This window comes from Leptidea sinapis, chromosome 19, assembly GCF_905404315.1.
Source record: "Leptidea sinapis chromosome 19, ilLepSina1.1, whole genome shotgun sequence".
Taxonomy (NCBI): Eukaryota; Metazoa; Arthropoda; class Insecta; order Lepidoptera; family Pieridae; genus Leptidea; species Leptidea sinapis.
This window is the reverse complement of record NC_066283.1, coordinates 3,608,241-3,623,217: the sequence shown is the minus strand read 5'-3', so window position 1 is coordinate 3,623,217 and position 14,977 is coordinate 3,608,241. Positions and strand designations below refer to the sequence as shown.

The window sequence follows — 14,977 nt, the reverse complement described above, 5'->3', positions numbered from 1 at the left end:
TACAAAGATGTGGAATGAACTTCCTTGTGCGGTGTTTGCGGGACGATACGACATGGGTACCTTCAAAAAAAGCGTGTACACCTTCCTTAAAGGCCGGCAATGCTCGTGTGATTTCTCTAGAGTTGTCAGAGAATGTGGGTGGCGGTGATCACTTTACACCAGGTGACCCGTACGCTCGTTTGGTCTCCTTTTCCATAAAAAAAATTAAAACACCATCTAAGTACTGTAATTATTATGATGGGTACTCAAGATATCTATTTTATTTAATGCTATACATGATATAATGAAATTATACATTTTATTAAGTTCCGCCGCGACCACGATTCATGCAATTGGCTCAAAATATCGGCATCAAATAATTAAAATATATATCGTGAGTACCCGTCATAATAATTACAATGTTTACGTTCCACGATGATAAAAGCTTAAAAATCATCTAAGTAATTATAACTAAAATGCTCAATATCTACCTTGTATTCTACAATGAATCGTTTTTAGGGTTCCGTAGCCTAATGGCAAAAAAGGTACCCTTATAGATTCGTTATGTCTGTCTGTCTGTCTCTAAAGCTATAAGAACTATACTGTTGAAACTTGGTAAGTAGATGTATTTTGTGAACCGCATTAAGATTTATACACAAGAATAGAAAAAAAAAACCTTGAACTTTCGGGTTCCCCATACTTAGAAGTGAAACTCCAATATTTCACTATTAAACACAAATATTAAAACATCGATCAAAGTGACAGCGAACTACAAGAACTTTTATATTATTTTACATGCTGCTATGGAACCCTTTTTGAGCAAGACCGACTCGGCCGCTTTTTTTTTTAAATACCTAAGGTCTCAGTACGTACTCCAAGAATCATGATTAATTGTTTTGTTGTCTCTTTTATGCACAGTTATAAAGATGGTGACAACAATACACTAGGTCGTGGAATAAGTATTCAGATCAGAACATCTTCTGAAATAAGAACCACAGAGTATGTAACTTTTAGTAAGACACTGAGCAAAAACTGTTTCACTTTTTTTTTAATGAAAATACGGGACTAGACAAGCAGAACGTTCAGCTGATGGTAATTGAAACGCCCTTCCCATTACAATGCAGTGCTGCTCCGGATTCTTGTCAAGCCCAATAATTCTGAGCGGCACTACAATGCGCTCGACACCTTGAGAAATAAGATGTTAAATCTCATTTGCCCAGTAATTTCACTAGCTACGGCGCCCTTCAGACCGAAACCCAGAAATTTTTACACATTACTACTTCACGGCAGAAATAGGCGCAGTTGTGGTTCCCATAATCTAGCCGGCATCCTGTGCAAAGGAGCTTCCCACTGATACAATACAATTAATTCTTAAATGTTAATTACTCATTAAACATTCAGTATAATATATTTTGAATACGCTACTATATTTTATATTCAATCAAAAAGTGATAACCAAAACTGAATCGAACAATATTAAAATTCAAAGTCGTTACCAATAAATCATATAACGACACACTCATTTGGAAGAAGGAAATCGTAATAAAAATAAAATCGATCTTGTACTGGCTATTAAAATATGGCAATGCTTTTTGGGTTTCAAGACAATTGGATGTGTTATGAATTGATTAGATGATTGTGGGCGGGACTTCGATGATCTGTCATTTAAAAAATATCAAGATAGAATTCATGTTTAAATTTACTAGTTTTATATTAGGCTGATTTTTTGAAGCATTAAATTTTATATTTACCAGTGGGAGGCTCCTTTGCACAAGATGACGTCTAGATTATGGGTACCACAGTGACGAGCGCAATTGTAATCAGAACTATTAGGTTTTTCAAGAATCCTGAGCGGCACTGCATTGTAATGGGCAGGGCGTTCCAATACCATCAGCTGAACGTCCTGCTCATCCCTAATTTTCATAAAAAAAATACCTTGCAAATGGACGAGCAAGAGGCCCACTTGACTACTAGTACTAAATAGTACTAGTACTATTAGTACTAATTATTAATTAATATTTATTATAATTACCTATAGTAGAATTAATTAAAATAATATATTTTTAAATCAGTTTTTATGAATATTTTTTACTGCTTTGAGTTTTTATAGATCATTTCTACTATCATTTCAATCAAATTTTAAGTTACAGAACACCACAAATACTGGCTCTACTGTGCTCATCTTTCCACTGTGTTCATCACAGAAAATATGCGCTTTGTATGCCGATAAAATATAAAAGTTTCGCCTACTATATTAAAATTTAAAAACAATAGTAGGTATAACACTGAATGAACCACATCAATGTAGATGTGGCGTTCAGGTAGATCCTCTTGGGCATCACGGGCTATCCTGCCTAAAATCGGCAGACCGTATCAGTCGTCAAGCCGGCATTAATGAAGTCATCCGCAGGGCATTTGCCGCTCTTAATATACCAGCTGTTAGATTCAAATCGTCATCGCTTGCCATCGCGGCGGGAAAACTATCCCGCCGCGATGGCAAGCGTCCTGACGGAATTACGCTGGCTTGGCACGGGGAAGAGCGCTGGTGTGGGACGCGACTTGCGTCGACACTTTAGGACCTTCCCATGTCCAAGTTATGTTAGTTTGTTCTGGGGCTGCTGCTTCGACTGCCGAAGACAGCAAGCGTCGTAAACATGTCGGTCCCAATGGGTCTTAGTCATCATAGTGCCGCTTAGTGTCGAGACACTTGGCCCGTGGGGCTCAGAGGCGTGGAGAATGTACAAAGTACTCTTTTCGCCTCAATAGGGTTACTGGCAACCCAAGCGCTGGCAGCTATTTCGGTCAACGGATCAGCCGAGCTATCCAACGTGGAAATGCTGCCAGTATTCTTGGTACGCTTCCCCGTAGTAATTTATAGTTTTAATTCTATGTAATCATAGTATTGTAAATAGACACATTGCATACCTACCTACTTACCTCGAATATTTGTATGATGATAATCTGTTTAAAACTTAATGAAGTCTTAATGAAATGAATGAAATAAAATGAAATGGATTATTACATAGATAATGACAAGATACATTTTACACTGACTTCTATTGCTATTAACCTAAGAATCTTATGGAAAATGTAAGAATTTTTATTAGTTTTCAGTATATTATGTAATTAAAATCTAATGTTCATGATGTTTATCTAACGTCAGATTTTGAATATATTAGTAATAAATTATAAAACATTTTCTACAACTACATATCATATTGTGTAACCATTTGTAATAAAGGTGTACCTATATTTAAGAAAGAACTATAAGTGTCAGAAAATATTGACAAAAACGACCACACGCGATGTAAGTAAGAATAAATCACCAACGGGACATTGTTTTGACCAATTATTAAACAACATCTCAAAAACACAATAAGATGATTCACGTGAAATTAATTTGTCACGACCACAATGCGTGGCCCGTATGAATAGAATTTTCGCAATGGCAACACCGCTCCCGTTTCAAATTCAAAATTCGAAATTAATGGCGGATTTGACAGGAGCTTTATTGTGCGGCTAATTTAAATCCTATCAAGAACTCGATGACAGCGCCGTAATGGGATCGCGTCGGTTGTTTTTAAGAAATAATCCTTTTCGTTTCATTACGGATTATATTTTTAATATCCTTTATGGCATTGTCAAATGATAATATACGCTTACAATAAACGTTTATTTATTATTAATTAAGTTTTTCGATGATTCCATTAGTCATTCGTTCTTCTTAGGTAGTAGGTAACCATTTCATATTATTAATTAGCTTTAAGATTTATTGTAATTCATTTACTTTTGTGTTAATTTAAATATTTCAAATAAGTACTAAAGGTGCGTTCTTGACGAGCCCTTTGTATTTTGTATAAGTTACTGCTTATAGAGTAAATAATTCTGGTTTGATCTTAGCTGACAATATGCTATTATTTTCACTTTTGGGCGTTTTTGACGTTAGAATATCTTCCGAGAAGTACTTATAACTCTTTCCGAAGGTCACCGATCCATCAAAAGAGTGGCAGTGGGCAGGAAATATAGGCGAAAAGAGACCTAGACGCAGATCACAGAAGCTTTGAAAGAATGACGTTAAGAAAACTGCAGAGACAAAATGGACGGAAGTAGCGCAAAACCGGGCTGAATGGTGCAATTTGAAGGTCTACAGGATCCACACAAGCCTTTTGATCATTCGTTCAAGCGGTCATTTTGCTTGTGGCTTCGTATAAGATATCATTCGGACAATGACAGCGATACTGCGGCTTCTGCGGCCTACAGCTAGCCTCTGGCAAAACCGACGGCATGTAAACGTACCTTGGAGACCTTATCCCAACCCGCGTCCTTTCTTTAAAACTGATAACGCTCGAACTAAACTTGGACAGGACGCTCCTACAGCCCGTATGTCACGCGTATACAACGAGTGTGTAAATAACATAGCAACACTGGACATTGATTGTGACAGGCTCTCAATTTTTCTGAAAAAATGTAGCGACGCTCGGGCCAATTAATAAGTGATTAACTTTTTATTATAGGCAACCTTTGTTCTTGTTCAGAAAACATTATTTTTACAACTATCACTTATTATACAACTTATTTTTAAGATACTTAAGTAGTTTTTAGTCAACTTACTTAAATATAAATTAGAGTCACTGTTATGTGTTACGGAATGATGTGTTCTCCTATAATTGGTAGTACATACAAATGTTAAGATATAAGGCATGTGTTAGATGTAAGAAAATATGTACAACTGTTGGAGATCCATACAAATGAATAAATAAAAATATGTGTGGATCATCTTAAAGGAGGCTTACACCAAATTGGTTGGGCATGGCTCAGAGGGGTAGGGTATAAATATTTAATTTCTGAATTTAGATGTGGTGTTAAATTATCATTCACAAATTTATAAGAGTGCAGATTATCCTAATATTATAATACGTCCTTCCCAGACTTAGATATTTTGTACCTTACCAAAAATAAATTTATTCTGAATGTTAAATATATATATTACTAGCTGACCCGACAAACTTTGTGCTGTAGATAATAAAAAAAAATACTGTTTTATAGGAATTTGCCAATAATATTTCAAAACATCAAGAATTATTTCGTAAAAAATGCTCTCTGTTGTTATAATGAAATTGTTTCACAGCTGAACTGTCAAACCATGCGTCACTAAATTCTCTCATTCAAAATATGTCCATACATAATAAATATTGAAAATAAAAATAATTATGGGTCCCAAATCGAATAAAAAACTATCCTATCTCTCAAGTTCGACCAAACTGCACTCCATGAAGTAATCTCCATTAAAATCCGTTCATTAGTTTAGGAGTCCATCGAGGATGTTTTGTACTATTATTACCTAGTGTGTATAAATCTTATAACAATATTTACAATACTACGACTACATAAAATTAAAACTATCATTACGTGGAAGCATACCAAGAATACTGGCAGCATTACCGCGTTGGATAGCAAGGCTGATCCGTTGACATAAAATAACTGCCAGCGTTTGGGTTTCCAGTAGCCTTATTGAGGCGCGATGATAGTACTTTGAACATTCTACGCGCCTCTGGGCCCCACGGGCCAAGTGTCTCGACACCAAACGGCACAAAGATGTATGACTCACTGAGACCAACATATTTGCGACGCTTGCTGTCTTCGGCAGTCGAAGCAGCAGCCCCAGCACCAACTGACGTAACTTGGACATGAGGAGCCAGAGTGTCGACGCAAGTAGCGTCCCACACCAGCGCCCTTCCCCGTGCCCAAGCCACCAGCGTCATTCTATCAGGACGCTTGCCATCGCGGCGGGTTATACCATTTGGCTCTAAAACAGCTGGTATATTAAGAGCGGCAAATGCCCTGCGGATGACTTCATTAATGCTGGCGTGACGACTGATACGGCCTGCCGATTTTAGGCAGGATAACCCGTGATAATTATAACCTAGTTAATAAGAGATGTAGTGTGCTGTAGACTTTATGAAATAAATAAATAAATAAAATTATGAGTTGTTATAGTTATACAAATTAAATTTGTAACCAAAATTGAGAAACCCTCGACCACTCGAGTTGTATTGTTATTCCCAGAAGTGACAGCTGTCACTTTAAAAATAACAAATTGTTAATGTAGTTTTTGACCTACTCATGACATTTGGCTAAATAATAAATATGAATTTCCGCAAAATACCGCCTAGTTTAATAATAGAGTATAGATTGCACTTTCTGGTCTCACTTTTTGATATCCAAGTGCTGAAACTAAAACGGTGCACCGTTTACCCTTAATTTAAGAATACTATTCCTAGTAGGTACCTAATTATTTGATACATTACATACATATATTGTTTGCAGGTTACCGTAGCTGGAAATTAATGAAACAGATACACCTTAGACAATTTATACGTCTAGATAGATTATAACAGCTACGAACACCTCGAAAAAACAGCTAACAGGTAACCTCTATTTGCAGCAACGCACGCACACTAAAAGAAAGTGACATGCATGTCGCGAGAATACGACCTAGTTTGTCATACACACTAAACTATTAAACCTGGCCTGTTTTCATCGATTGTCTAGCAGCAAGAAGGCTCTATCTAGACGTATAAATTATCTAAGTCTATTAAACAAAACCACAAGATGTAAAGTGGAATGCCGCACAGAAATTATAATGTAATAAGAAATATTATGTAATTTAATTTTCAGCGGCTTCACGCACAGATAAACTTCTTAAAGTTTAACCCCCTTATTCATAATGGTCCGCTAACTTAAAACAGCCAAACATCAATAGAAGAAGACAGAGTGAGAATTATCAATGCTTTAAGTTAGCAGACTATTATGAATAAGGGGGTTAGTGTGTGTTATTATAATTATTATATATATTAATAACTACATTGTATCTAATATACAAATGGCTAGTGTATACAATCATAAAAAGGAAGGAAACCTTTTTTTTTTAATTTTCTTCTGAACTCTGCAAATAATTTCCCCCCGATAAAAAGTAAACAAACAAGATATTAATTATATTTCTATTAGATTCATGGAATAAATACGTCCAAAAATTCAGAAAACAGATACTAATTTGGGCAACTCATCCCGGCTTGGAGCCAAATTTCTAATAATTAACTTTTTTTAGATGACACTATTTTATTTTTATGAAATATTTTTAGAAAAATCGCACTCGAATGTCATGTAACACTATCCGAGTAGTCATCCGATAGGATGGGTCTGGCGGTACTTGGATATTGAAAGAATTTAACAACTCAATTGATAGTAAGTTTACAACAATTTTTAATAAATTTCTACACTTGAGTATATAAAGCATTATAGTTTTAAATAAACATTAAAAAATATATATTTTCGTGCTGAATTCTAATGGCCAGGACTTATCACTTACAATTAGGTGTACCACTTGCCTATCTTAGCACTTTTTCTCATATAAAAACATAGTATAAAGCATACTATAGGCAAACAGCACAAAGATAAGCATTTAAAATGATATGTTCATATTTCAAAACTAAATAATGTTTCACGTGCGTTGAAATTAAGATATTTTTATTGATTTTAATCAACGCCATTCGAAATAGAAATGAATTTTGAATTGAATGAATTTAGTTACAATGGATTGGATAATATTTGCGTATAGTTGAAAAAATCAGTTCATCTAAATTGTTAACATTTACAAGACGATCTTAATTATTTTGATGTGTTGTGTGTAAATATGGAGATAAAATATTTTAAATTGAAAAATACTAAACATATCTATCTAATATTAAATATTTATATTGTAAAAAAAATTAGAGAATTAATGTTTATACTTCTATCTAATGAAAAATATTTGACTGTAATAAGTACTTGTATCCGGCTGGTTTTTATAACAATAAAAAGCTTAAATTAAAAAAAAATAAACAAATAAGTAATATTTTGCTTTTTGGCAAATTTTGACACGAACGAAGAAAATCAATACATTTAAATTTTCCTAACAAAAAAGAAAAAAATGCAACGCAAGCCGTAATAAAATTTATAGCATTTATGGTCTTAATGCAGTGGTAATAAGAGTACCATAAAGTTGGCTTAAGCATTTTAAATCCGTGAATATTGATGACAATGATTCTACTAGCTCTGGTCGCCCCAAAACTGATAAAATGGACATCATTTTTGAAAAACTGGACGAAGATGGACATATCAGTAGTTACGAAATAGTCGAAGAACTGGAAATTAACCACAATACAGTTTTGACCCAATTGAAATAAGTTAGGTGCCTACACAAAAAAGTTTGATATTTGGAGGTCCTAATGAACCGTGAACTCATTTGCGATTATTAACTGGAACGTAAGGAAACCGAACTATTTTTAAAGAGATTGATTACTGGTGATGTTGATCACGTATGACACATGGTCCGTCAGCCTTCACAGAGTGTAGAATAACCAGGTTAACTCACAATATTTATTACTGTTTTATTATATGTGTGTGTATTATTTTAGTATAGTAAGCCTTTGTGTATACCCTATATGTAGTATGACAATTCGTTAGACCACCTGGAAGACCAGCGCTGATCATATCACCTGTGGGAGTTATCAGTATTATGCTGAGGTGAACTCCAATTCTCCTTTTTAATATAAATTAGTAATAAGTCTACCTGTAAACTAGGTTTGAGTTGTAGCATATATGATCTTTCTTTCTTTCTTTCAATAAGGTGATACTGCCGGGCAGAACCATCTATCTATTCGGATCTGTTGAGAGAATAGGGCCGGAATAGATCAATAGGAAGGGTGTGGTCTTTCATCACGATAATGTTAGACCACACACATCTTTACCACACAGTATTTAAGAGTTTGACTGGAAGGTATTGGATCCGTTGTAAAGCCTTGACCTGACCATCAGAGTTCTACCCGATCCAGTCTCTTCAGAATGCTTAAGCAATGTCCGGTTAACAAAAAGACAGGACTGCCTCAACCGACAGTTATTTATACTGAGCATAGTACTGAAACGACACGAAGACCTTTCCGACAGCACTGAATTTATTCATAAGAGACACAAAGATATTATTTCAAAAACAAAAACAAACTTTGTTTTTACATACAAGTTTTATATATTCTTAGAACCGTTTCTTCACTATAAACTAAACGCAATAGCAAACATATATCCCTAAATTAAATCTATACTAATATTATAAAGCTGCAGTGTTTGTTTGTTTGTTTGTTTGAACGCGCTAATCTCTGGTACTACTGGTCCGATTTGAATGATTCTTTCAGTGTTGGGTAGTCCATTTATCGAGGAAGGCTATAGGCTATGTTTTTTTTTTCAAAATTAGGGATCCGTAATAAAATTGCTATTTTGTAACACAAGGTGTAAAATCGAAAACCTATTTTTGCGTGCGCTGCAAAAACTATTGACAATAGAACAAAATGATGTACAGGCTATAATATAGGCAATATTTTATTACTTATAAAACTATCGCGTGAATTATAATTTATATGGCAAAACAACGTTTGCCGGGTCAGCTAGTTAATTATAAGATGGCTCTTCGTGAAGCACTTCAAAATATGTCTTATGAAGATACAGAAAAATTACTAATAGTGTTAAAATAAACATTATCTGTATGTTATTTGTATTAGTTAATATTCATTACTTTGAAGACATTTTTAACTTCTATACTTAACCTGTAGATTAATTTATACATTTGCCGTTATTAAGTTTCTCTTTTTTGTGATTATTTAGTTTTAATTTAAGCTCTTTACGCCCGTAACACAGGTTTACCTAGTTCGCAGTAGTATTTTTATTTTGTGATTTAATAATCTCTTAATAAATGAATTGAAACAATTGTCGCATGTTCTTGATGAGAAAACCCAAAATTTCTACAGAAACGGGATAATAAGATGTAAAAAAGACATCGAACAAAATGACACAAAAATGTCAGTAAACTTTTTTCTCAACCTATTACGTAATTTTTCTCTTTACATATTAATTAATTATTTATATGAATACTACCTTATCATATCTATCTATCTCATACTAAGTGCGATCATGACTTTGAAGATCTGGCCCACTTATGATTTTCCTTTCCTATGATAGAAGTTCCTTTTTAGATGGGCTGATGTCCCTCTGTGTCCATTTCCCTACATCTATAAAAACTTCATTCTGTTATACATCCAACAATAGCACGAATTGGTCCTTTAGTTCAAGAGAAAATATATCTGCGTATTCTCTCCTTATTATTAACAATCTACTTTCTACCAAGTTCTTAACGCATTCGACAACCACCTCAAAGAGAAACATTAACAACAAGACTGCCATATTATATTCCCATATATTTATAGAAATAATATTATTTTGTTAATTATTAAGTACACTATCCAAGACTTTTTCTATAAATAAATACTATTTCATCTACTTTTAGTATCAACCTTGTCTCTGATCCATATTCCCGCGTTTGCTACAATATTTACTGTTACCGTGATTCGTAAACCTGCCTTGAAAACGTAAAAGAACTGATATAGTGAACTAAAGAAAACTTGAATATGATGGATGCACGGAACGCAAGCCAAAAACTCCTTGATAGGAGTAGAAAAAAAAGCAACAAATTTTAATGCGAAATAGACGGAGTGATTTAGAATTGAGAAATAAGTAACCCAAATAAATGGCTAAGCTATGGACACACCTAATGTAAGATGTCACTGTAATTCTTAACACTGCCAGATTAATATATATTTTTTTAATTTGTTTGTTTTTTTTACAGAAGGAAACTGGCAAGATCTTGATGTGATGGGAAGTGGTAGGTAAGCCGCTCATGGACATCCGCAACACGAGAGGTCAAGAGATGCTTTGCCGGCCTTTAAGTTATACTCTATGATAATTTGTAATTGAAATATTTGTAAATTTCATTGAAAATAAGAACCAGGGGTTAATGGCGTTCACTTAAGGAAGACATGGTGTATTTTTCAAATATATTATTATAAATCAAAATTTAGTAACAGTAACAAAATCTTTAATTATCAAGTAGTCACCAATTTAACAACAAAAGCTTATATCTTTAACCTACTAGTAGTAGAAAAACATTTAAAATAAAACATGTATGAGCGGCATTGCCCCTAATTGTGGGTAATGCCGCTCAGGGTACCGGGTAATACCTTTCTGTTTTGAAAAGAAGCAACCTTAGAGTTTCTTGCTCGTTCTTCTCTAAGGATATATGCCTTCCGAACGAGCCGTACGAAAAAATTACGTATTTCAAGCGTAATGCATTTTACCTACGAAATAAAATATTTTTGATTTGATTTTGATATGCTTGAAGATCCCAAATTCGTATCGGTATGGGAACACAGTCGGTAATTGATTCCACAAAGTAGCTGTGCGAGATTTGATTTGATTTTGATTTGATTTAAGGCGTTCCTCGCAAATCGCGCGATTGAAGAATGCCAGACGTAAAGCATGATGTGGGTGGAATTTTGCATTTTGACGTAATGTCCGGTATTTAGTATTTGTTGTTGATTTCACTTAAGACTTCTACGCATTCTTAGAAAAAAGGGTCTCGACTCATATCTGCTAGTACACAGAGTTGAAGGAAGTTAATAACTACTTAAATAGACACTCTAATCACAACTTTTACAAATACACTCTTGACTACTGATGAATCAGTCGTCTGTTAACCTGCTATAAATATAAAGCGCACGAAACGTCGGGATAAATTATTTCAAAGGTATTTTTTGTCATCATACCTAATTTTTTTTTAGTAAAAGACCTAATAAAAAATACAAAAACAAATATAATATAAGTTGAGGTATAAAGCTGGCAGCGCAACCTCTTTTTTGTGGTCATTTGCTATAGTTAATAAGGTTTACTAATTAATAAACCCATTTAAGTCTGTTTTTAAAGACTTTCGCCTTTGCAAAGAGTACCGATAATTAATTGAAATGGTATATAGCCAATGGTATTATACATTATGATAGGTATTAACATTGTTAAACAGTTTATTAATGATTAAGAGAAGCTTAAGTTCAATTTCAAATTCATACAAATAATATTGAATGACAGTTCTGATTTAATAGTTCATAATGAACTGTTCATTCTCTTTCTAACTGTAACAAGTTTATTCAGATCTCCTGTAAGCACAATGGCTAACTTACTATCGATAGACAGATTTAAAGTTTTGTTCAATCATTAACTTAACTCACCTTCACGTAACGAGTCTGAAATGGTATCCATCAGTAATTCAAAAGCTGAACCTTTAAGATTAAAAATCAAAACTAGACTGGAATATAACACAAACACATAACTATTTCTCTATGTTATTTCGCCCGATACATCAAAATTGTCATAACTATTCTGCAAATGAGGGATGGAATAAGAAATGCAAGTTTATCCGCGTCGAAGTGCGTGTTGTAATGAAGAAGATAACTCAATTATTGACCAAAGGCTGTAGGTACAGCGACTGCGCAAAGCATTCCTCTTATTGTCTGCGGTGATTACGTAAAAACAAAACAATATTACCTCACGATGACACTGCATATAAAGGTTCATGGTATATCTATAAGGCTAACATATCACAGTATGCACTAAGTTTATCACAAACGGCAAAGCCGGGCGCGTATGTCACACGACGAATACTGCTATCGACCAACGCCCCAGGGCAAGCAGATCTCGGATTCACGCGTTCAAAATGTAATAATAATCGACCATCCCGAAGGCTTATCTGTAAACGACTGCAGGCGAAAAGGTTTTAGCTGGGGGCGAAAGCCGTGTTGCTCGAGGCTCCGCCCTGGGGAACGCCATTGGCCCACAAACGGAACTCTAACGCCGGCATGCCTCCCTATTGGCTACTACTGCCCTCTGTCTTCGTGGGGCTCCCAAACTGCAAACTCTGACAATATTTTGACGTTTTTTCACCGTACGGTGGCTTTTCAGTTCGCGGCGATTAATTGTAATTCTTTATGGTTATTGTAGGGTTGAGTAAGTTTTGATATGGAGTGATTCTACTAGAAAAGATACTTCAATGTTTGAGCAGGCCCTGTTGTGCCCGAGCCTTAGTCACGCTGTTTTTAGTTTTACACCTGTTTAGATATTGTTGGAGACCCCTGGCCCGTGGTGAATTGTGAATGAATAACAATACTTTGTAGAGTGTTGGTTTTATAGAATATTGTGTGGGAGTTGGATTTACGATCGATTTCATTTTGTTATTGAAAGGTTTTTGCGTTGTTCGAGAATTTTTTGCGTGGACATCTTGACTGTTGCCATTTTTTGGATCGAATAATGGCTTTATCCAATTCAATGTGCGATTTTTTCGACGTAGAGCTCAAGTGATTGTAAAAAACTCTATCATTTCTCTAGTGATTGTAAAGGGCTCTAGTGGTTCATTGTTGAGCTATTAATTAAAAAAATTAACTACAATAATTTTTATCGATTAAATATGTCTTCAAATTAATATAAATAAATCCAATTTTAATGTACATTTCTAGCGACGCCATTTTTAATTCCAATTGTAATATAATATATAAACACACAGATGTAATTTTTACTGTTATATATTTTATACTGGATATTTTTAGATCGAAAATTCTTATATTGTTGTGTGGAAAAATTCTTAATAGCAGTGAGATCTAATTGTAAAAAGAACTATGAATTTTATTGCATAATGTCTTCAAACTATGGTGATAAATTAATAATAAAACTCCTACTATAAATATTTTTGTTATGGTTTCTATTTTTTCGATTCGATTTATTTACGATATCTGTGGATTGATGCATTTACTGTACGCTACAACAATAATTGTGTTTTTATGTTTAAATTTACATTTACTTTTTTGACTTACTCGTGTAAGTAAGTATTTGATATTTGAGTATTGTTTGTTGCATCACTTTACATAATATACTGTATATGAAATGATTTGTAAAATGATGATACTGTGAATGTTGATTCAAAAGAGTGGCAATGAATCTCTTGCCACATCTTCTCATTTAATATTATCTAGTATATTATAAGTGACGTCAAAAATAATTCTAAAGTAATTCATTATGAGCATATAAAAGCTCAACCTTTTTGTAAAACCATTTCCGAAGTGGTGCTAATAGCCAAAAGAAGCTTTTGAAATTCATTGACTTACATGATTAAAGTGATTTTGATTTGATTTGATTTGAATATGGTATGAAGTTTTCCAACAAGACCTACTTCGTACTCGTATTTAAATTATCTTAAACCAAATTTTAATGAAGTATATTTTATATTAACAATCAATCTGATTTTGTTTTTGAAAAGAATTTGCACGTAATTAGTGAAAAAATGGAAGAGGTAACTTTTTGTTTTAATCGGGTAGGTACTTAATTGTAAAAACGTTTTCAAATACAATCAAGAATGCTTGAATATATATATTTTTTTTCAGCGACTGATGGTCTCGCAGCCAATCCTCTAAATCAATAGGTAAGAATTTATTTATTTTAAGGAGTTTGCAAGATTCGCAATATTTTCCAGTAGTTCTTTATCATTTATTGGCACGGTATGTTGTTCAAATTGGTAATTAAATACTTAGTTGACATTTTTTGATTTAAACAATTTTATAACAATTTAAAGAAGATAACTTACCTAAGATTTTATGACGTGCTTCCTTAAACTCGACTGCGTAGATAAGTGGGAGGCTCCTTTGCACCGGATGCCGGCTAGATAATGGGTACCACGACGGCGCCTATTTTTGCCGTGAAGCAGTAATGTGTAAGCATTACTGTGTTTCGGTTTGAAGGTCGCCGTAGCCAGTGAAATTACTGGGCAAATGGGACTTGATATCTTGTGTCTCAAGGTGAAGAGCGCAGTTGTAGTGCCGCTCACAATTTTTGGGTTTTTCAATCATCTTGAGCGGTACTGCAATGTAATGGGCAGCGCATATCAATTACCATCAGCTAAACGTCCTGCTCGTCTGATCCCTTATTTTCATAAAAACCCAAACTATAATTAGGTGATTATACTGAACATTTTCTTGCGACATGAACGAGAATTAAGATAATAAAAATACATATCTTATTAATTTCACCTCTATATGAA

At 34.1% G+C, this 14,977-nt stretch overlaps 1 protein-coding gene and 1 long non-coding RNA gene across 2 annotated transcripts in view; one reads left to right on the top strand and one right to left on the bottom strand.

The window, feature by feature from the left end:
* Positions 1-12,636, bottom strand: part of LOC126969903 (transcription factor AP-2-epsilon) — a 156,374-nt gene extending 143,738 nt beyond the window's left edge. The window contains exon 1 of the mRNA XM_050815526.1: positions 12,439-12,636. Within this exon, the coding sequence (XP_050671483.1) occupies positions 12,439-12,468 (30 nt within the window). The 5' untranslated portion in view covers positions 12,469-12,636. The remainder of the gene's footprint in view (positions 1-12,438) is intronic.
* Positions 8,370-10,868, top strand: LOC126969960 (uncharacterized). Its single transcript, XR_007730505.1, has 3 exons — positions 8,370-8,544; positions 10,352-10,617; positions 10,691-10,868. It is a non-coding gene; the product is annotated as an uncharacterized LOC126969960 (long non-coding RNA).
* Positions 12,637-14,977: the final 2,341 nt, after the last annotated feature.